General features: G+C 39.6%; 1 protein-coding gene across 1 annotated transcript in view; it reads left to right on the top strand.

Annotated features, from left to right (window-relative positions):
- Positions 1-21,572, top strand: part of LOC140713580 (dnaJ homolog subfamily C member 13-like) — a 180,889-nt gene that overhangs the window by 91,380 nt on the left and 67,937 nt on the right. Inside the window, 10 exon segments of the mRNA XM_073023857.1 lie at positions 5,884-5,966; positions 8,414-8,567; positions 17,128-17,231; positions 17,318-17,477; positions 19,652-19,714; positions 19,871-19,907; positions 19,910-19,971; positions 20,055-20,159; positions 21,003-21,026; positions 21,028-21,206. Coding sequence (XP_072879958.1) covers positions 5,884-5,966; positions 8,414-8,567; positions 17,128-17,231; positions 17,318-17,477; positions 19,652-19,714; positions 19,871-19,907; positions 19,910-19,971; positions 20,055-20,159; positions 21,003-21,026; positions 21,028-21,206 — 971 coding nt within the window.

Below are 21,572 nucleotides of genomic sequence, written 5' to 3' on the forward strand. Positions count from 1 at the left end.
CTTCTTAGCAAACTCTGATTTATCAAATGTTTTGACAGGCAATTAGGCTAAGTTGAAGGTCCAGTTGGTATATTTGGATTTCTATTTCATAGCGTTTCACACATGAAATTGTGGGAGTAATGCTTTAACAGGGAAAGGTTGTTTAAGAATAGAAAAAAGATTAGCAGATCAATATTTTTTAAATATTGCAGAAATTATGAAAAAACATTTTTTTTTAAAAGGAAGCTAATAGATCAAATTTTACTTGCCTTGGAGTTGGTAGAGATTCAATGCATGGTGTTTATTCTTGGGGGTGGCAGGGTTTGTCCTACTTAAGATTTAAACAAAAACTGATGAAACTCACTGAAGTTGAGAATTTCACTGATGCAAAAGGTTTTGAGAGCAATTGGAGTTGATGCTGAGAGGCTATTATATCCAGCTGGAAAGTATAGAAATGTGGTCCAAATAGGGGTGTCTGCTATTCAAGACTGACATAAAATGTAAAGACTTCAAGTTGTAAATCCTAGAGAGCTGTAGATCAAAATAAAAGTATAATAAGGACTAGTTTAATTTGATTTTGGCAAAATGAATTGAGGGGTATCTGTCGAGAAAGTGAAGGAGATGGAGACTTGAGAGATTGTATGACCCATTCCTTCATTCTTGTGTTAACATTGAGTAGCGTAGTTATTTTCAGAAGTTTAAAATAAATTTATTATCAATGTGTCTATATGTTACCATATACTACCTTAGAACATAGAACCGTACAGCACGGGTACAGGCCCTTTGGTCCACAATGTTGTTCTAAACCAATGATATTAGTATACAAATGCCAACTAAACTGATTTCTTCTGCCTACACAATTTCTATTTCCTTCCATTTTCCTCACATTCATGTACTATCCAAGCCTCTCTTAAGTCCCTAGTGTATCTACACCTACTACCACCCCCAGAGGCATATTCCAGGCACCAGCACTCACTGTGGGGCGGGGGGTAAAAAATATTGTTCTTTGTGTCTGCTTTTTGAAATTGCCTCCCTGACCTTAAATGCGTGCCCTCTGGTATTAGACATTTCAACCCTGGGGAAAAAGATACTATCTGTCTACTTTATGCCTCTCAATCTTGTCAACCTTTATCAGATCTCCCCTTAGCTTCCACTGCTCCAGAGAAAACAACCCAAGTGTGTTAAACCTTTTGTTATAGGACATGCCCTGAGATCTAGAGAGCATCCTGGTAAACCTCTTCTGCACCGTCTCCAAAGCCTCGACATAATGGGGTGACCAGAAGAGTGTATGCAATACTCCAGATGCAGTCTAACTAGAATTTTATAAAGCTTCCGTATAACCTGTTGACTTTTGAACTCAATGCCTTGACTAATGGCAAGCATGCCATATGCCACCTTACCACCCTGTCAACCTGTATAATAATTTTATAGAGATGTGAATTGAACTCCAAGATCCCACTGGCTCTCCCTAATTATGCCATAGTATTCCAAATGCTCATAAGTCCTATCCCTAAGAATTCTCTCCAGTAGCTTCCCTACCACTGATGTTTCATCAGTCTACAGTTTCCAGGATTATCTCTGGAACAACATTAACTACTTGCCTGTTCTCCAGGACCTTGCCTTTGGCTAGTGGCGGCATGAAGATATTGGTCAACACTCCAGCAGTTTCATTTTCTGTCTCTCTTAATAACCTGGGGGTATATCCCATCAAGCCCCGAAGCCTTATCCACCTTAATGCTCTTTGAAGTCCAACACTACTTCCTCCTTTACCTCCATGCCCTAGCATATCATTTTGCTCAGCACTGATCTTTCTGTCCTCTACATTTTTTTTGGTAAATACTGATGTAAAGTACTCATTAAGGACCTCACTTGCATCATCTGCATCCAAGCAAATATATCCCCTTTTATCATCTAGTAACACTTGCATCCACAGATGAAATGATTTGAGAGATTGGTGACAAAGCCTATCAACTCCTGCCCAAGAAGCAACTTAGATCTTTTCCAATAGCCTACTTAAGCAACAGGTCCACAGCAAATGTCATCTCATTGGCTCTTCACTCAACCCTGGAACATTTGGACAGCATCAGGATGCTCTTATTGACGACAGCTCAACATTCAATACTATCTTTTCCTTAAAACTAATCAATAAACTTCAAGACCTTGGCCTCAATATCTCCTTGTGCAATTTGGTCCCTGATTTCCTCACTTGCAGACCCCAATCAATTCAGATTGGCAACAACATCTCCTCTGCGATCTCCATCAGCATGGGTGCACCCCTTGCTCTGCTTGCTTTACATTTATGACTGTATGGCCAACTACAGCTACAATGCCATATTTAGGTTTGCTGATGTCTTAAGGCTGATTTATACTTGTGCGTCGCACCTACACCGTAGGTAACGCGTACCCTACGCAGTACCTACACCATACCCTATGCCGTAGGGTGACGTGCACCTCTCCAGAAAAGTTACTCACATGTTGCAGCGATGCAGACCGCATCAACTATGATTGGTCCTCTTGGTGGCATCGCATTTCCGGTTGCTTCTTCTCCGCCATGTCTGTACACTGATGCAAAATAGATGAACCAAATTGTCAGATCTACCTGCCAACATGCGAAAATGTTTGAAGTACATTTCCTCTTCCATGTCTCTCACGAAGAAACTCAACACAGCGACATAGAAACCCCACCGCCAACTAGCATTTTGGCGCATACCAACGCATGCTCGCTACAGTGTAGAGCGGCGCAGAAGTGAAACGGAGTGGCCCATACACACAAGTATAAATCAGCCTTTAGGCTGAACCAAAGGTGGTGATGAATCAGCATGTGGGAGGGAAACTGAAAATCTGAAAGTGGTGCCATAACAACAACCTTTTACTGAATGTCAGCTGGTTAGACTTTAGGAGTAGGAAACCAGAGGTCCATGATCCAGTCCTCATGGAAGGATCAGAGGTAGAGAGGATCAGCAGCTTTAAATTCTTCAGTGTTATTATTTCAGAGGACCTGTCCTGGGCCCAGCATATGTGCAATTGTGAAGAATGCACAGCAGTGCCTCTACTCTCAAGAGTTTGCGTAAACTCTTAAACTTTGACAAACTGCTGTAGATGTGTAGTGGAGAGTATATTGACCGGCTACATCACAGCCTGGTGTGGGAATACCAATGGCCTTGAATGGAAAATATTCCAAAAAGTAGTGGATGCAGCTCACTCCATCGTGCGTGAAGCCTCCCCACTATTGAGGCGTTGTTGCAGGAAAGCAGCGTCCATTAGGGACCCCAACCATCAGAACATGCTCTCTTCTCTCTACTGCCATCAGGAAGGTGGTACAGGAGCCTCAAGATTCACACCACCAGATTCAGAAACACAGTTATTACCCCTCAACCATCAGGCTCTTGAACCTAAGGGGATAACTTCAATCAACTTCACTTGCCTCATCATTGAGATGCTCCCACAACCTATAGACTCACAGGGACTTTTCATTTACTGTTCTTTATTTTTTATTATTATTTCTTTCTTTCTGGTGCTTGCAGTTTGTTGTGTTTTGCACACTGGTTGAGTGCCCAAGTTGTGTGGTCTTTCATTAATTTTGTTATGGGTTTATTGAGTATGCCCACAAGAAAATGAATCTCAGGGTTGCATATGGTGACATACATGTACTTTGATAATAAATTTACTCTGAACTTTGAACTTAGTACAGGTAACTCCTGCCCCAGGAGAGGTTCCAATCATTCATTTTTTTGAAGGTATTTACAGGGAAATAATAAAATACAGTAGAATTTATGAAAAACTTCATATGAGCGTAGACTGACAAACAACCAATGTGTAAAAGAAGAAAAATGATAATAAAAAATGAAAAAAATACTGAGACCATATGCTATTGCTGATCTAGGGAGAATTCCCATAGTGTAATCCTTGTGATGAAACTTCCACATTGCCTAATGTTGGGAAAGATTCATTTATTTAGATATGGGTACTCATTTCTGGAAATGTATTTAATATTTCATTAACTCGCTATTTAGAAAATCTTCCACTACTTCCATCTACTGTTCATTGTACCACTGTCAATATGCTTAGATATATTGATCTGTTTCTTTAAAATGATTTATGATCACAGTGAAAATGTTGATACTCATTGCCAATTCCTACTAACTTCTGCTGTCCTATATGTTCCTCACGTCTATATATTGCTTCTCCATGTGGACACATTCATCTTCCAGTTTTTGGTATTGCAGAAAGTCTTGGTCTAAATAACTAGCATTTCCGTGTCCATCGTAGTTGCCTGTTTGGGTTGTATGTGGTTTTCTCTGTACTTCTGGTCAATTATTTTTTTAGAAATGCTTTGTCACACTGTCCCCTTTTCAAATACTTTTCTCATAATAAAGGAAGTTTGTTCAAAACGTGTTCCTTGTGCATCCTGCCTGGTAAATACCTTAACCATGTTTGTCCAGATTAAAGCTAGAAGATGTAAAGGGCTGTTTGTCAAGTCAGAGTGTTTGAATGTATATGTGGACTTTCTGTTTATTCTTTGTATTTTATAAAAAGCAATTAATGCTGTTTTTTCATCAGGCCACATGTGCCATATGTAACTATTCAGCACTTGTTACAGGTTAATATTCATCTTTAGAACACACTTCAAGATATACACCCTGTCGCCACTTTATTAGGTACAAGAGTAAAATCTGGTGTGGTAGTAAAGAGAGCTTTTGGTACATTGGCCTTTATAAATCAAAGTATTGAGTATGAGTTGGAATGTTATGGTGAGGTTGTATAAGGCATTGGTGAGGTCGAATTTGGAGTATTGTGTACAGTTTTGGTCACCTAATTACAGGAAGGATATTAATAAGGTTGAAAGAATGCAGAGAAGGTTTACAAGGATGTTGCCGGGACTTGAGAAACTGAGTTACAGAGAAAGGTTGAATAGGTTAGGACTTTATTCCCTGGAGCGTAGAAGAATGAGGGGAGACTTGATAGAGGTATATAGAATTATGATGGGTATAGATAGAGTGAATGCAAGCAGGCTTTTTCCACTGAGGCTAGGGGAGAAAAAAACCCAGAAGACATGGGTTAAGGGTGAAAGGGGAAAAGTTTAAAGGGAACATTTGGGGGGGGGCCTCTTCAAGATAGTGGTGGGAGTGTAGAATGAGCTGGCAGATGAAGTGGTAAATGCTTTTAACATTTTTAACACTTTTAACATTTAAGAAAAACTTGGACGAGTACATGAATGAGAGGTGTATGGAGGGATATGGGCCAGGTACAGGTCAGTGGGACTAGGCAGAAAAATGGTTTGGCATAGCCGAGAAGGACCAAAAGGCCCGTTTCTGTGCTGCAATGTTCTGTGGTTCTGTGGCTGTAGCCCATCCACTTCAAGGTTTGACTTGTGTGTTCAGAGAGACACTAATGCAAACCACTATTGTAATGCAAGGTTATTTGAGTTACTGTCACCTACCTTTCAACTTGAACCAGTCTGGCCATTCTCCTCTGACCTCTCTCATTAACGGGGTATTTCAGCCCAGAAATGCCAATCTCTGGATTTTTTTTTGTTTTTTGCACCATTCTCTGTGAACTCTAGAGACTATTCATGAAAATCCCAGATCAGCAGTTTCTTGGATACTCAAACCACCCCATCTGGCATCAACAGTCATGTCACAGTCAGTCACTTGGAACATATGTTTTCCCCACTCTGGTCTAAACAATGACTGCATGATTTTGTGCATTGTTGCTGTCACATGATTGGTTGACTAGATATTTATTAACAAGTAGGTATACCTAAAGTGACCACTAAGTGTAATTTTAAATGCATAAATATTAAGTATCCATACCAGAGTTTTGAGTAACGTGCTTTTGCAAGTAGTGAACTGTTTGTAAATATCTACCTTTCAATTCATTGATTTATTTTTCCTGGATTTGTAGAATCCCAACCAAAAACCAGTTGTTTTAAGAAAAAGACGACAAAGGATCAAAATAGAAGCAAATTGGGATCTCTTCTATTATAAGTAAGGCATTAATTCTTTGTATTTATTTTTATCATTTTGTATTAGGGTAATATATGCTGTTAAAATATCTAGCACTCTCTTCACTAGCCTGTTTTGCCATCTCTAGAAAAACTGGCAGGTATCACTACGTTCACATGACCAAACTCCATTTTCTGCCTTTCTGATCACCCCTTAACTTTAATCAGCAAGATCTAACAGTACAGTGCTTAAAGTTGGCACTTGATCCTACATCAGCTACCATTCGTAGATGCTCTTAATTTCTACCAACCGGGAGGTGTTACTGAACAATCAAGATCCTGGCTTAATTGTATTTAAAAGGGCACAAATTACTTTTGCCTTTTTATTTAGTTACTGTTCAGATCTTGTCTTGAATGGGCTTCATTCTAGATGTCCCAGTAAGAGGAAAGATCTTGTTGCTTCTAGCATCTACCAGTTTCTTGTACGTTTCATTGCAATTATTTCTAATTCCTCAAAACCCAACAAATTAGAAGTCTTTCTGTTGAACTTCTACTTGTATGGTGATCTCGCCATCCCATTAATCTGATGAACCTCCTGCAGCACTCTGACCTCACACTGGGCCAAATATTATCTTCCTTCAGTAGGGAAACCAGAACAGTGCATATTATACAATAGAGAAAATCATTACAGCATAGGAGGCCATTCAGTTGCTGTCCATGCTTTCTCCCTGTAGAGTAATCTAGTCAGTCCTATTACTCAGCTCTTTCTAGTTGCCTTGCACGTCATTTTGCTTCCTCAGTCTTTCCAGCTTCATATTGAAATTTGCTACTGTTGTCAGTTTTTAGGTTGAAACATAGAAAACCTACAGCACAATACAGGCCCTTCGGCCCACAAAGTTGTGCCGAGCATGTCCCTACCTTAGAAACTTCTAGGCTAACCTATAGCCCTCTATTTTGCTAAGCTCCATGTGCTCGTTATCGTATCCGCCTCCACCACCATTGCCGTCAGCCCATTCCATGCATTCACCACTCTCTGAGTAAAAAAACTTAACCCTGACATCTCCTCTGTAGCTACTCTCCAGCACCTTAAACCTGTGTCCTCTTGTGGCAACCATTTCAGCCCTGGAAAAAAGCCTCTGACTATCCACACGATCAATGCCTCTCATCATCTTATACACCTCTATCAGGTCACCTCTCATCCTCTGTCGCTCCAAGGAGAAAAGGCCGAGTTCACTCAACCTATTCTCATAAGCCATGCTCCCCAATCCAGGCAACATCCTTGTAAATCTCCTCTGCAGCCTTACTATGGCTTCCACATCTTTCCTGTAGTGAGGTGACCAGAACTGAGCACAGTGCTCCAGGTGGGGTCTGACCAAGATCCTATATAGCTGCCACATTACTCTCGGCTCCTAAAATCAATTCCATGATTGATGAAGGCCAATAGATCGTACGCTGCCTTAACCACGGAGTCAACCTGTGCAGCTTATTTTAGTGTCCTATGGACTCAGACCCCAAGATCCCTCTGATCTTGCCAAGAATCTTAACATTAATACTGTATTCTGCCATCATATTTAGCCTACCAAAATGAACCGCCTCACACTTATCTGGGTTGAACTCTATCTGCCACTTCTCAGCCCAGTTTTGCATCCTATCAGTGTTCCACTGTAACCTCTGACAGCCCTAAATACTATCCACAACACCTCCAACCTTTGTGTCATCAGCACAAAGTTCTAGATCTGAGTAATTCTGCAATTTTATTGCTTTATTAAGTTCTGTTGCCTGTAACTTGAATGCTAATCATTTTTTAAAAAAAATCCTGCTCCAATATTCATTGGAACAAAATGGTAAATTGAAGTCCTTTCCCATTAACACACCTTGCTTTTCACCACACATTTGTTTCTGTCTCCCTCAGTGTGTTAGTTTATAGAATATCCCAGCAGTGGTAATGTTTTCCTCAATTTTAATCAATGTGTGACCTCCATGATATCTATTGTTCAGTTCTGTCTTTCTCCATCCTGTATCAGTAAAATTAAGCTAGCTTTACAGCGTAAATTTGTTTAAGATATTTGATTGATTTGCAATAAATTAAGCCCAATGAACAACAAAAATAAGTTGGTATGAACCTTGATAAATACCCCGGGAATAAAGAGTTGTATATATTCTTCTGATGTTCCATAATGGCAATATTGTGTGAAAAATATCTCACTATGTGGTGTTTATACAGAGCAAAATATGCTGATGGCTTTTCTTACTGAAGTCTTCAAAGTTTTGCCAAGCATTACTAAATCGAAGAAACCTTTGAACCTGATTCAAATTTTAAGCAACAATTTCAAACCCCTGAACTGATATAACTGTAAAAAAAAGATGTTAGTATTTTTTGCAGTATTTCTAAGGAAATGATGCTTAAATGCAGTTGTAAATTTCATGCAAAAATCTAAAACTAATAATCAGTTACTTCTCTTTCTCCCTCCCCCCCCCCCCCCCCCAAAGATTTCAGATGGATCATGCCAAATCAAACTTAATCTGGAATTACAAAACAAGAGAAGAATTAAGAGATGCTTTTGAAGCAGAAATGAGAGCATTTAACATTGATAGAGAATTGGGCAGTGCCAATGTTATCTCATGGAATCACCAGGAATTTGAAGTAAGAGGAAATGGCTATTCGGTTCTAAATTAACGCATTATTTGTCTTGCATTGTTTCATGAGCCCTTTGTGTGATGAATAGCGTTTCAAATGTCTATCTGCAGCAAATGTGTTTTTTCTTATTCCTTTTATCTCTGCCTCTCCCTCTTTCCCCCTCTTGCATCCTTCTGACTAGCATGGTCTAGTATAGAAGTTGCTTACAATCTTCTAATCGACGGGCCATTCTGAAATGCAAGAAGACTAAAGTCAATGCATCCACTCTTCATAGATGGTGCAGACTTCTGGGTCCAAGGATTTTATTAGTATGTTCTGGTTTGTTATCAGTATTAAGTCACGGTGTTCAAGTCTCTCACTTTTTTTATGGTTACTTGCAATGCTTGTAATATATATGGTCTAGTATGAACATTTAATGTCTTTTCTGCAATTCTTGTCACTACCCAATTAAAAAGTGTGATTGCATTGGAGGGGAGATTCAGTGTTGTCTGGATTGGAGGACTATGAGGAAAGATTCACTCCTTCACTTGTGTGAAGGAGATTGAGGGCTGATCTCATGGAGGTTTATAAAATTGAGGCATATATAGGATATCTTGGAAATAGTACAGCACCAGAGAATCTAGTCAGCCCATGACATTGATGACAATTTATATTATATGTCCTCCTCTCTATCATCCATAACCCTCCATTCCCTTCATAGTCATGTGTCTATCTAAAAATCTTGAACTCCCCCAAACTACTTGCTTCTAGTACCACCTCTGGTAACCCATTCCAGCAGCTATACCTCTTCGTAAGGAAAACAATTGCATTTATACAATCTACATCCATAGATGCATGTCTTTTGGTGTTCAACATTTTTAACCCAAAGAAAAGGTTTTGCCTATTTATGCCTCTGATAATTTTTTAAAAAGCACCTCTATCATGTCTCTTCTCAGCCTCTGATGCTTTAGCAAGAACAATCCAAGTTTGTCCAATGGTCTTGCATGTACTCTCTAATCCGGTCATCCTGCTAAAACCTTTCTGCACTCTATCCAGAGTCTGCACGTCTTTTCTATAATGGGACAACCAGAACTGAAAATTTTCTGAAGCTGTTGGGGAAGGTTTAAGCTAGTTTGAGGGGAATGGGAATCAGAGTGATAGGTCAGAGGATGAGGCAGCTGGTATAAAGGTAGATGCAGCATGTAGATGAGCTGAGAAAGGTTAAGTAGTTGATAGGGCAAAATTGCAGTCAGTGGGTTGAGTTGAAATGTCTATTTTAGTGTAAGAAGTAGGAACAAGGATGATGAACTATAGCGTGGGTCAATACATGGAACTCAGTTGTTGTGGCTATTATAGAGACTTGGCTGTCACGAGGGCAGCAATGACTGCTGGATGTTCTGGGGTTTAGATGTTTAAAAAGGATGTTAAAACAGGTGGGGGAAGTGACATTGCTAATCAAGGATAATATTCCAGCTGCAGTAAGGGGAGATGTCAGGGAGGATTGTCTAAAGCAAGGTTTCTCAGCTGGGGTTCCGCAGAACCCTAGTGTTCTGCAAGAGGTTGCTAGGGGGTTCCGCGAGAGATCACAGCGGTGAACAGCCCCATTGGCAATCTCATTAAAGGTCTCTCCGCTCAGTATGGCAGTGCACAGTAGGACAGTGTTTATTTGGTTGAGTCCATTCTCAGTTTTTGCTGTGAGATGCAAGGGCCTTTGATGATTGGTGAGCGCTTCATTGCATGGAGGAGAGAATGGTAGGCTGATAAATGGTGAGTGCTGGATTGCACAGAGGGGAGATTAGTAGGCCCAAGAGCATGAAGTGCTTTTTCTGAACATTGAATGGATTGGCTCAACTTGGGCTGCGATGTCAGTCTCTCCCTCCTGATTTACCTCCCCAATTTTCCCTTGTATGCTGCTGACCGACTTATGGCAGTGAACAAACTCTACTGATGTAGTAGAAAATTGGAGGGAAGTTTTCATTCTAAAGAATGAATTTTTATGTGCCATGACTCAGCAGCTGGGCTGCTGCTTTTCTGTTGTAAACATGTAATCTCTCTAGTAGCTTCCCACTGCTGATGGAAAGGTCACTGCTCCAAAATTACCTATTTCGCTTGAACAAATTCACAACTTTTGCTACTTTCTAGCCCTTTTTGATTTTGCCTCTTGCTAGTGAGGATGCTAATATTTTTGTCAGAACTCATATTTTGAGCTATATGTCATCAGGCCCTGGGGACTTATCCACCTTAATGCTTTTTGGAAGATCTAGCATCACTTCAATCTCAGTGTCCCAGCATATTAGCATGATGCACTGTTTTCATTCTCCTCAATCCTTATCCTTGGTAACTAGCAATGCAAGTTACTTATTTAGCACCTTGGCCACTTGCTGACTCCAGCCACAAATTCCCTCCATTGTTCTTGAGTGGACCTACCCTTGCCTTAGTTATCTTACTGCAGAAGATAATACTTTGGGATTCTCCTTGATCTCGCTCACCAAGGACATTTTAAGGACCATTTTGCCTTCCTATTCACTTGCTTGAATACTTTCCTGTTACCTTTACATTGCACATGGGCCTGGTCTGATTGTAGCTTTGAAAACCTTTGTAACCAGCTTTAGTCTGGATTATGGGTCTCACGAAGAACATCAATTGTTTATTCCCCAGCAGAGATGCTGCCTGAATTGCTGAGTTCTCCAACATTTTGGATGTTGCTTACTTAAACTTTTTTTTCTTCCTGACTAAATTTAGGACCTCTTGGCTCATCAAGGCTCAAGGTTCCCTGACCATCCTTGTTCTTTTCCGGAATATGCTGATCCTTTAAAAAAACAGGCATATCAGATGTGGATTTGTCTGCAGCCTCAGTTCCTAATCAACACCCCTCAGCTCTGGTCTTACACAGTCATAATTTGCCCACCCCAATTTACTGTCTTCTTGCAAGATTCCATTTCATCCTTGCCCATATCTACCCAAAAACAATGTACAGTCACTATTTCTAGAATTGTTTAGTCACTATCAGATCTATCACCTAGCCTAGCTCCTGTCCCAAAACTTGGAGGATAGCTAGAAGGTGATGGGTAAGGCCAAGTGCGTAGGAAAGATAAAGGGTTGGAGACGAAGGAATCTGATAGGAGAGAAGACCATAAGAGAATAGGAAGGACGAGGGAACCCATGGAGAGGTGATAGGCAGATGAAAAGAGGTAAGGGGCCAGAGTGGGGAATAGAAGACAGGAGGAGATGTCTACTCAGGAACGGCTTGACTGGATTCGAACCCGGGTTCCGGAGTCTGGCGCTGATCTCACTGCACCACCAGCTGAAGGAGAAATTTGTATTCATGCCATCAGGTTCCCAGATGGAATACAAGATGTAGATCCTTCACCCTGAGGTGGCTACATCTTGTCACAAGAGGAGACCATGGACCAAAATGTCAGAATCAGAATTAAAATGTTTGATCATTGTGAAGTTCAGCTTTTGTCAGATGGAGCTCAGGTGATCAATGAAGCAGTCCTCCAAATGTGGAGGAGGCCGCATGAAGGTCACCGGACATAATAGTCTACCCCAGTAAATTTTCAGGTGAAGTGTTGCCTCACCTGGAAGGCCTTGTATGGAGGTGAGGGAGGAGGTGAATGGGCAGTTGTAGCAATCTGGCTGCTTGTGGGATAAGTGCCAGGAGGAAGGTTAGTAAGGAGGGACAATTGAACAAGGGAATCATGGAGGGAACAATCCCCATGGAAAGTGGAGAGCAGGAGGGAGGTGAAGATAAGTTTGGTGGAAGGATCTGATTGAAGATGGTGGAAGCTGAGGATGATGTGTTGGATGTGGAGGCGTATGGAGTGCCAGGTAAGGACAAGGCGAACTCTGTCACTGTTAAGGCGATGGGAAGATGAGGTGATCGAGCATGCTTGGACGATGGAGGAGATGCGGGTGAGGGTAGCATCAAAGTTGGAGGAAGGAAACCCCCTAGGAAGGAAAGCCACATCCTTGAAGCAGATGCCAGGGAGATGAATGAACTGAGAATAAGGAATAGTATTTTTACAGGAGACAGGGTAGGAAGCAGTATAGTCAAGATAACCATGGGAATTGGCAGGTTTATAAAAGATGTCCATTTGCCTCCAGAGATTGAGACAGATTGAGAAAGAGGAAGGATGTGTCAGAAATGAATTAAGTGAATTTAAGGGCAGGGTGGAAGTTAGAGGCAAAGTTGAAATTGACAAGCTTAACGTGGATGCAGGAAGCAGCGCCAATGCGGTCCTTTATGTAGCAGATAAAAGGGTTGGGGAGCATAACCAGGGAATGCTTGAAATATGGACTGTTCCACATAGCCAATGAAAAGGCAGGCACAGCTGTTACCCTTGTGGGTGCCCGAGGCTGCCCCTCTAGTCTGGAGAAAATGGGAGGAGTTGAAGGAAAAATTGTAAAAATTGCCAGTTCTGCTAATGGTGGAGGTGAACTGGTTGATTTTTTTACTGAGAAAGAAGCAGAGAGCTTTCAGGCTGCCTTGATGGGGGCTAAAAGTGTATAGGGACTGGACATCCGTGGTGAAAATGAGGTGAACAGGACCAGGAATTGAAAGTTACTGGGGAGATCGAGAGCTTTAGAAGTGTCACGGATATAGGTGGGAAGGGACTGGAGCAAGGGGAACAGAATGGAGTTGAGGTATGATGACAGGAGTTCAGTGGGTCAGGGCAGGCAGAGGCAATGGACTAATGACCCGGTCAGTCACATACTGACCACATACAATTTCAAGAACCCCTATTGGATGCACTGAAGAAGGCTATCCTCATCAAAGCCTCTTGTGCTAAGGTAGTTCTAGTTAGTACTGGGGAAGTTAAAGTCCCTCACTATGACTACCCTGTTGGGCTCTGCATCTTGCCATAATCTGTCTACATATCTGTTCCTCCATTTGTCTGTAGCTATTGGAACTAGAGTATAATCCCATCAGCCTAATTACACACATTTTTATTTCAGAGGTCCACTCAAATTGCTTCTGTTGATGAGTTCTCCAATATGTCCTCCGAGTACTGCTGTGATATATACTCTTACCAGTACTAGAACCCCTTCATCTCTTTGGACCCAGCCCCTCCGTACAATCACATCTAAAACAGCAAAACCTAGAAACGTTGAGCTGCCAGTCCGGTCCCTCATGCAATCAGGTCTAAGCTTGTTGGATTCAGCCCCTAAATTCATCTTCCTTACCCATAATACTCCTAGTGCTGAAGTAGGCACATTTCAGCCCATCAGTTCCACTGTGATTACTAACCTGTTCTTTGCTGCTCTCCATTTCAGTAATGTCATGCCATTTTTCTTGCCCTCAGTCCTACCACCAGTTGCCCTGCTGCTGTGGTTCCCAGCCCCCATCACTCTAGAAGAAACCTTCCCAAATAGCACATGCAAGCCATCTTGTTTGTACTGGTCCCACCAGCTCTGGAAAATCTAAACTTCCCTAAATCTGAAGATGACCTTCCTGTATCAGTTCTTTAGCCATGTATTGAACTACAATATGTAGCTATTTAACACCACACAAACGTGGTAGTAATCCTGAATTTACAATCCTGGAAATTCTGCTTTTTAATTTTCTACTTAGCTGTCTAAAGTCACAGTAGTATCTTATCCTTCCTCCTGCCAATGTCATTGGTGCCAGTATGGACCATGTGCAGTGATCTGTGAGACATCCTTGATCAGACACCAAGGTGGCAACACACCATTCTGGACTTTACATTGCCTCAGAAATGCCAGGACTTAAGAACTTTTTAAAAGCTATTATTAATGCTTTTTGAGATAGTGATTTAGATGCATATCATATTTTTTACTGAGTTAAGTATTGTATGTAATTAGTTTTGCAACAACAAGTGTATGGGACATTGGAAAAAAGTTGAATTTCCCCATGGGGATGAATAAAGTATCTATCTATCTATCTATCTATCTATCTATCTATCTATCTATCTATCTATCTATCTATCTATCTATCTATCTATCTATCTATCTATCTATCTATCTATCTATCTATCTATCTATCTATCTATCTATCTATCTATCTATCTATCTATCTATCTATCTATCTATCTATCTATCTATCTATCTATCTATCTATCTATCTATCTATCTATCTATCTATCTATCTATCTATCTATCTATCTATCTATCTATCTATCTATCTATCTATCTATCTATCTATCTATCTATCTATCTATCTATCTATCTATCTATCTATCTATCTATCTATCTATCTATCTATCTATCTATCTATCTATCTATCTATCTATCTATCCTCCCTAATGTTGAACCCCCAGTCACTCTGTTCCCTGATAACTGCATCTGTGGGAAGCACACCCTACTGCGGCTTCTGCTAGATTGGATCAAGGGGCTGGAGTTGGATATACTCAGGACCATCTGGGTTTCTGTTTGGGTTACATGTATGGATTCTGTATGGTCTATCTAGATGGGTGACCATCAAGAGAAGTAAGTAGTGTAAGCAGACAGTGCAAGGTTCCCCTCCATTGACAGGTGTACCCCTTTGGATACTGTACAGCAACAACCTTTCAGAGGCTAGCAGCATCAATAGTGAGGTCTGTGGCACCATGCCCAGCTCTGGGACAAAAAAAAGGATGAATTCAGGCAGAACAAATTTTGTCTTATTTCAGTTGTAATTAGTTCTTGTTTCTTCAAATTAAACAAAAAACTAAACTAAATTTAGGAATTTACACTGGTGTTAAACAGGTATTTCATTTTTTATTGGATAACTGAATCAGAATATATTTTACTATCACTGGTATATGTTGTGAAATTTGATGAAAGTGTGTACCCTGGTAACAGTATTTTGATGTATATCTCTGTAGGTTTGCACCGAAACTGAGGAAAATTTAATGCTGAACAGCCTAAATATAGTGGTAATCTCAGAAGTCTATCAAATTAATGATTTTGTTATTCCTTTTGGAAGTATAGTTACAGTGGCATGCAAAACTTTGGGCACCCTGGTCAAAATTTCTGTTACTGTGAATAGTTAAGTGAGTAGATGATGAACTGATCTTCAAAAGTCATAAAGTTAAAAATGAAACATTCTTTTCAACATTTTAAGCAAGATTAGTGTATTATTTTGTTTTGTACAATTTTAGAGTGGGGAGAAGAGGAAAGGAGTACCATGCAAAAGTTTAGGCTCCTCAAGAGATTTGAGCTCTCATAACTTTTACCAAGGTCTCCGACCTTAATTAGTTTGTTAAGGCTATGGCTTGTTCACAGTCATCGTTGGGAAAGGCCAGGTGATGCAAATTTCAAAGCTTTATAAATACCCTGACTTCTCAAACCTTGTCCCAACAATCAGCAGCCAAGGGCTTCTCTAAGCAGCTGCCTAGCACTCTGAAAATTAAAATAAATGATGCCCACAAAGCAGGGAAGGCTATAGGAAGATAGCAAAGTGTTTTCACCTAGCCATTTCCTCAGTTCGCAATGTAATTAAGAAATGGCAGTTAACAGGAACGGTGGAGGTCAAGTTGAGGTCTGGAAGACCAAGAAAACTTTCTGAGAGAACTGCTTGTGGGATTGCTAGAAAGGCAAATCAAAACCCCGTTTGACTGCAAAAGATTTAGCAGACTCTGGAGTGGTGGGTGCACTGTTCTACTGTGTAGCGACACCTGCACAAATATGACCTTCTTGGAAGAGTCATCAGAAGAAAACCTTTCCTGCATCCTCACCTCCAAATTCAGCGTCAGAAGTTTGCAAAGGAAAGTCTAAACAAGCCTGATGCATTTTGGAAACAAGTCCTGTGGACTGATGAAGTTAAAATAGAACTATTTGGCCACAATGAACAAAGGTATGTTTGGAGAAAAAGGGTGCAGAATTTCATGAAAAGAACACCTCTCCAACTGTTAAGCACGGGGGGGGGGGGGGTGGATCGATTATGCTTTGGGCTTGTGTTGCAGCCAGTAGCACGGGGAACATTCCACTGGTAGAGGGAAGAATGAATTCAATTAAATACCAGCAAATTCTGGAAACAAACAAAACACCATCTGTAAAAAAAAAAAGCTGAAGGTGAAAAGAGGATCCTAAACACACCTCAAAATCCACAATGGATTACCTCAAGAGGCACAAGCTGAAGATTTTGCCATGGCCCTCTCAGTCCCCCGACCTAAACATCCTTGAAAATCTATGGATAGACCTCAAAATAGCAGTGCATGCAAGACAGCCCAAGAATCTCACAGAACTAGAAGCCTTTTGCAAGGAAGAATAGGCAAAAATCCCCCAAACAAGAATTGAAAGACTCTTAGCTGGCCGGTGGTGTTACTAAGTACTGGCCATGTAGGGTGCCCAAATTCTTGCTTCAGGCCCTTTTCCTTTTTTGTTATTTTGAAACTGTAAAAGATGGAAATAGAAAGTGATCTTGCTTAAAATATTAAAGAAATGTGTCATCTTTAACTTTATGCCTTTGGGAATCAGGTCATCTTGTACTCGCTTAGCTATTCACAGTAACAGAAATTTTGACCAGGGGTGCCCAAACTTTTGCATGCCACTGTATGCCGTACAAGGCTGTTGCTTCAAATGCAGTTGCTACTTTAAATAATTTTGGAATCTTTCAGCACTGGTTGGCATTTTCCTTTTTCAGGTTAAGTATGAATGTCTCGTAGATGAGATCAAAATTGGAGATTATTATCTGCGCCTGCTCTTGGAAGAAGGAGAAAATGAAGAGTCTGTTGCAATCAAGAGATCGTAAGCCTGAATGCTCTTTACACATTACTTTGTTTAAATGTGTTTTTTCTCTTTGTATCTTTTTTCAACATGTGCATTTATTGCAGGTATGAATTTTTCAATGAGTTGTATCATCGCTTCTTGCTTACCCCTAAAGTGAATATGAAGTGTTTATGTTTACAAGCTTTGACCATTGTTTACGGCAAATGCTATGAGGAGATAGGACCATTCAGTGATACTAAGTACATTGTTGGAATGCTGGACAGGGTGAGCACAACAACTCTTTTGAACCTTCTTCATAGCTTAGCACATCTTTAGAGAAGCTGCACATTGGATGTGGTTTTCCAAATGGGCAAATTCTTTTTCATTGCACTACAAATAAACCCATTCAATATAATCTTGCAATTGCTCTTCATGTTTCCTCTAAAACAGCGCTGCTGAAGTTGAAATTGGACACATTTTTTAGTGTTTTGAAAACTTTCAAATAGAATTTAAATCTACTACAATTTTGCATTATTGTAGCAAGCTGTGAAGCTTGTGCACTTACGTTCTCTGATTTGATTGCAATGGTTGAGGTTCCAGTAATCTGTATCATTGTACCAAGTGCTCTGGTTTGTACCTAGACTTTGAATTCTAAACTGTCTGTCAAACCATTGATACATTTGGTCAATAGCTTGGAACAATGGGAATGGAACTTTTTTGTTTAATTAATGTGTCTGTTAGGATTTTCATTAGATTCTTTTGAGCAGGATGTTCATTATTTTCTGTTAGTGGGGGGTGGCGGGAAAGGCAACCTATAAATGATATTTAGAAGTGAAATCTAGTAATTGTCCCTTTTTAATGAAGGAATGCTTAATCATTCAATAATAACGATCAATTCACCCTGCAACTTTTTGCCTTGTGTTAAGGTATCATGTGGCACATTAGAGGAATTCCAAATAATTGAAGTGATTTGAAAGCATTCCTCATCTGGGCACTTTATTTAATCTAAGTTTGATCCTACAGAAGGTTCAAACAGTAACTTCACTGAGTGAACTGACCAAGCAGAATCTTTGCTTCTCCATGAGCTTGTGAATGCTATTTGTTATTTGACGGTGTTTCAGAGAATCTGGCATCTATAGACGTGGCTGTTGCCTAATGGCTAGATGTAGCATTTCTTGTAAATTCCACCTTTGGCTAGTGGCATTGTATTACTGAAGCTTAACCTTCCATTTAAGTATTGATTATAGATATTCAGCAGTGTAGTTTCTGCAGTCAGTTATCAAGGTCTCATTCAATAGATGTAAGTATCTGAACATATTCCAAGCTCAGTTTCAAATACATTATAAAGCTTTGTGTGCATGTCTTGAAGGCGAGCAACTGAGCAATTTGTTTTTCTGTCTTTTCCTCTTCTGCCTTGGAGACTTTGATCAGGTCTGTGCAAAGGCAGAGTAAGTGAGCAGGAAAAAAATCTCATGGGTTTTATTTTAAAGCAACCTTTTAAACCTCATTTGTAAAATTGGACATAAATAGAAGGGAGGCCCTTTCCTATCCATTGGATGCACCATTTGAGACCATGGATAATCTTTACATTTGTGAAGTAACTAAAGGTAATTTGGATATTAGAGTTGACTATTGATTTACCATAAGTACTTCTGATGCAAAATTACTTAACATTTGTGGAAATCCACAAAGGGCTATATCATAAACTTATTTAGTTATTCGCAATTTTTTCTGATCAGAAATTAATTGGATAGAAGTCAAGAAATGGCAAGATTTTGCCACTGAATTGCTACTTGTCAATTATCATTTGTGAACGACTACTGTCCTTTGTTGGTGATCTTAAATTAATAATTGACAGTAATGGAATCTGTAATCACAATGTAAGATGTCAATCTGATGAATTTAATTTTTTAAAATTTGCTTTAAAAAATCTTAATTGAATTAACTTGTCAACATGTACAATTTGTGGCATAATATGCAGGATTTGATACATAGAAAATGTATGCAGCAGTTATTATCTACATATAGTGCCATGTGATAATGACTAGACAGTCTGTCTTTGTAACATCATTTGAGACATATTGGTCAGGACTCCAAGAGATGACTCTGCTCTTGCTCTGGGATCTTTTAAGTTCATGCAAGAAGGCAAATAAGTTGCAAATTCAGGTACTCATTTGAAAGACAGTAACTTTGAACATTACAATGTTAGCCTGGAATTGAGCTTTTCTCAAGAAATGAAGTCTTGACTCTTGAGGTGAGAATGCTACCCATCACATTGTCGGTGTTGACTTTCATCTTCACAATCATGTACAAAATATGTAATTTTAATAGAAGAGAACATTTTGAGCTATAGCCAATGCTATATTTGAAATAACTAATAAAGGCTAGTAATTCAGTTTGGATTTCATGCAGATGAAAAATTAAGTGTGTCACAGCTGACATTAATCTTGTTTTTGCAGTGTACAGACAAACTGGAAAGAGACAGATTAATTCTTTTTCTAAACAAACTGATTCTTAACAAGGTGAGAAGTCCAAATTTACAAACTGTTATTTGGTTAACTGAAAAGCAGTATATGATTATTGTCAATACCTTTTGAAATACAATTAATATGAAATATTGTGACTGAATAAATGCTTCAATCATTAAAGTGAATGCCAGGAACTGCCATTTGTTACAGAAAAATGTTAAGGATATCATGGATTCTACTGGAGTGAGAATCTTGTGGAGTTGCTTACTCTGGCGCATCTCCATACAAGCAGAGCTACTGTTCCATTGCAGGTGAGTATAAATACTTCACCTGCAGTTCACATTAAGTGTGGATTGATATTTGAGAAATCATGGTGGCCATGTTTCATCTTCAGAGCAATGTTATTGAAGCAGCACCAGACATGAAGCGAGATAGTGAAAAAGAATGGTACTTTGGCAATGCAGACAAAGAGAGACTTGGTCCTTACAGTTTTGAAGAGGTATGTTTTATTGGAATGAAATTTGTTATGCCCTGAAGAAACTTTACAACAGCAATTCTCTAAACCAAGAGCAACTTGTGTCACAGCTTATGGAAGAGTCTTCATCAAAGTGCAGTAGTGCAAAATGTCAAGATATTAAGGATGGTTTTTCTGAATCTATTTTCACTTCTTGGGAATTCTGAAGCAAGAAAGCCCAAACTAATATTAAACTACTTGTTAAACTGTTGTTTGTTTGGAGAACAAGTCGGCTTCCACTTAACCTCATCTGTTGTAAATGGGCTCATTAGCTATAGTAAACTTGATCCTGCTGAGAAACCTGCCTGGGTTCTCTAAAAGCAACAAAGGGACCCTGATGACTGGTCTCAGTCTGAAACGTTGACTGTTCCCCTTCATAGATACTGCCTGACATTCTGAGTTTCTCAGCATTGTGTGTGTGTTGCTCAAGGTTTATAGCATCTGCAGAATCTCTTGTTTATAAAAAGGAAGTTATCCAATATAAATAACATCTTCAAATCTAATGTTTTACCATTGATAGTATAGTTGAGTTTATCTTGAAAGTCAGGAAATTGCCTTTGTTCTAAAACAGCTAATATAATGTGACTTGATGTTTAATTAACCATCTGTCTGATTATTAATCTGGTTGAGTCCTAGGTAGTATGATGATCCAAATGGCCAATATCAAATGCTGTGCAAACATAAGAAATTCACCATTTGAATCCACCTTGTATTAGTGACTACCAAGCAATGCTGTCCTTGTGTAGCTGTGTTCAGTTTATTGAAAATTTGCCTTTTCCATTTTTTATTTTGTGTGCTGTCAGTAATTAACTATCATTTTTACTCTAGATGAAAGAGTTTTGGAAAAATGCGTGCACTGTCACCAAAGACTCGTTGCTGGGCACAAGGAATGGATGGTTGGCGGGCATTGCAGAACATTCCACAGCTGAAGTGGTGTCTCTTAGCTAATGGGCAATCTGTGCTGAATGAAACGGATCTTGCTACACTTATTTTGAACATGCTCATTACCATGTGCGACTATTTCCCCAGCAGGTATCACGGTTGTTACTTTTGCCATTTAAATTTCTATTCTAATGTGAATCATTATCAAGATAACTTAAATGACCATAATGCATCAGATGGTTTTATGATGACCTATGTTTTAGTGCTTGAATCTCAAAATAGGCAGGTCCAGTGCAGTTAAGAAGGCAAACTGAGTTTTAGCATTTATATCAAAAGGTTTGAAGTTTTAAAGTAAGGAGCTTTAGTTACTATCCTACATAGTGTTGGGTGAGGCTAACTGAATATTGTGTGGAATATTGGTCACCTTACCTAAAACAAAGATGTGGTAGCAGAGGCAGCTCAAGGATGTTCACTAGACTAATTCTTGGGTTAGAAAGTTTGGGTCTGTATTCCTTA

This window comes from Hemitrygon akajei, chromosome 20 (genome assembly GCF_048418815.1).
Source record: "Hemitrygon akajei chromosome 20, sHemAka1.3, whole genome shotgun sequence".
In the NCBI taxonomy this organism is placed as follows: Eukaryota; Metazoa; Chordata; class Chondrichthyes; order Myliobatiformes; family Dasyatidae; genus Hemitrygon; species Hemitrygon akajei.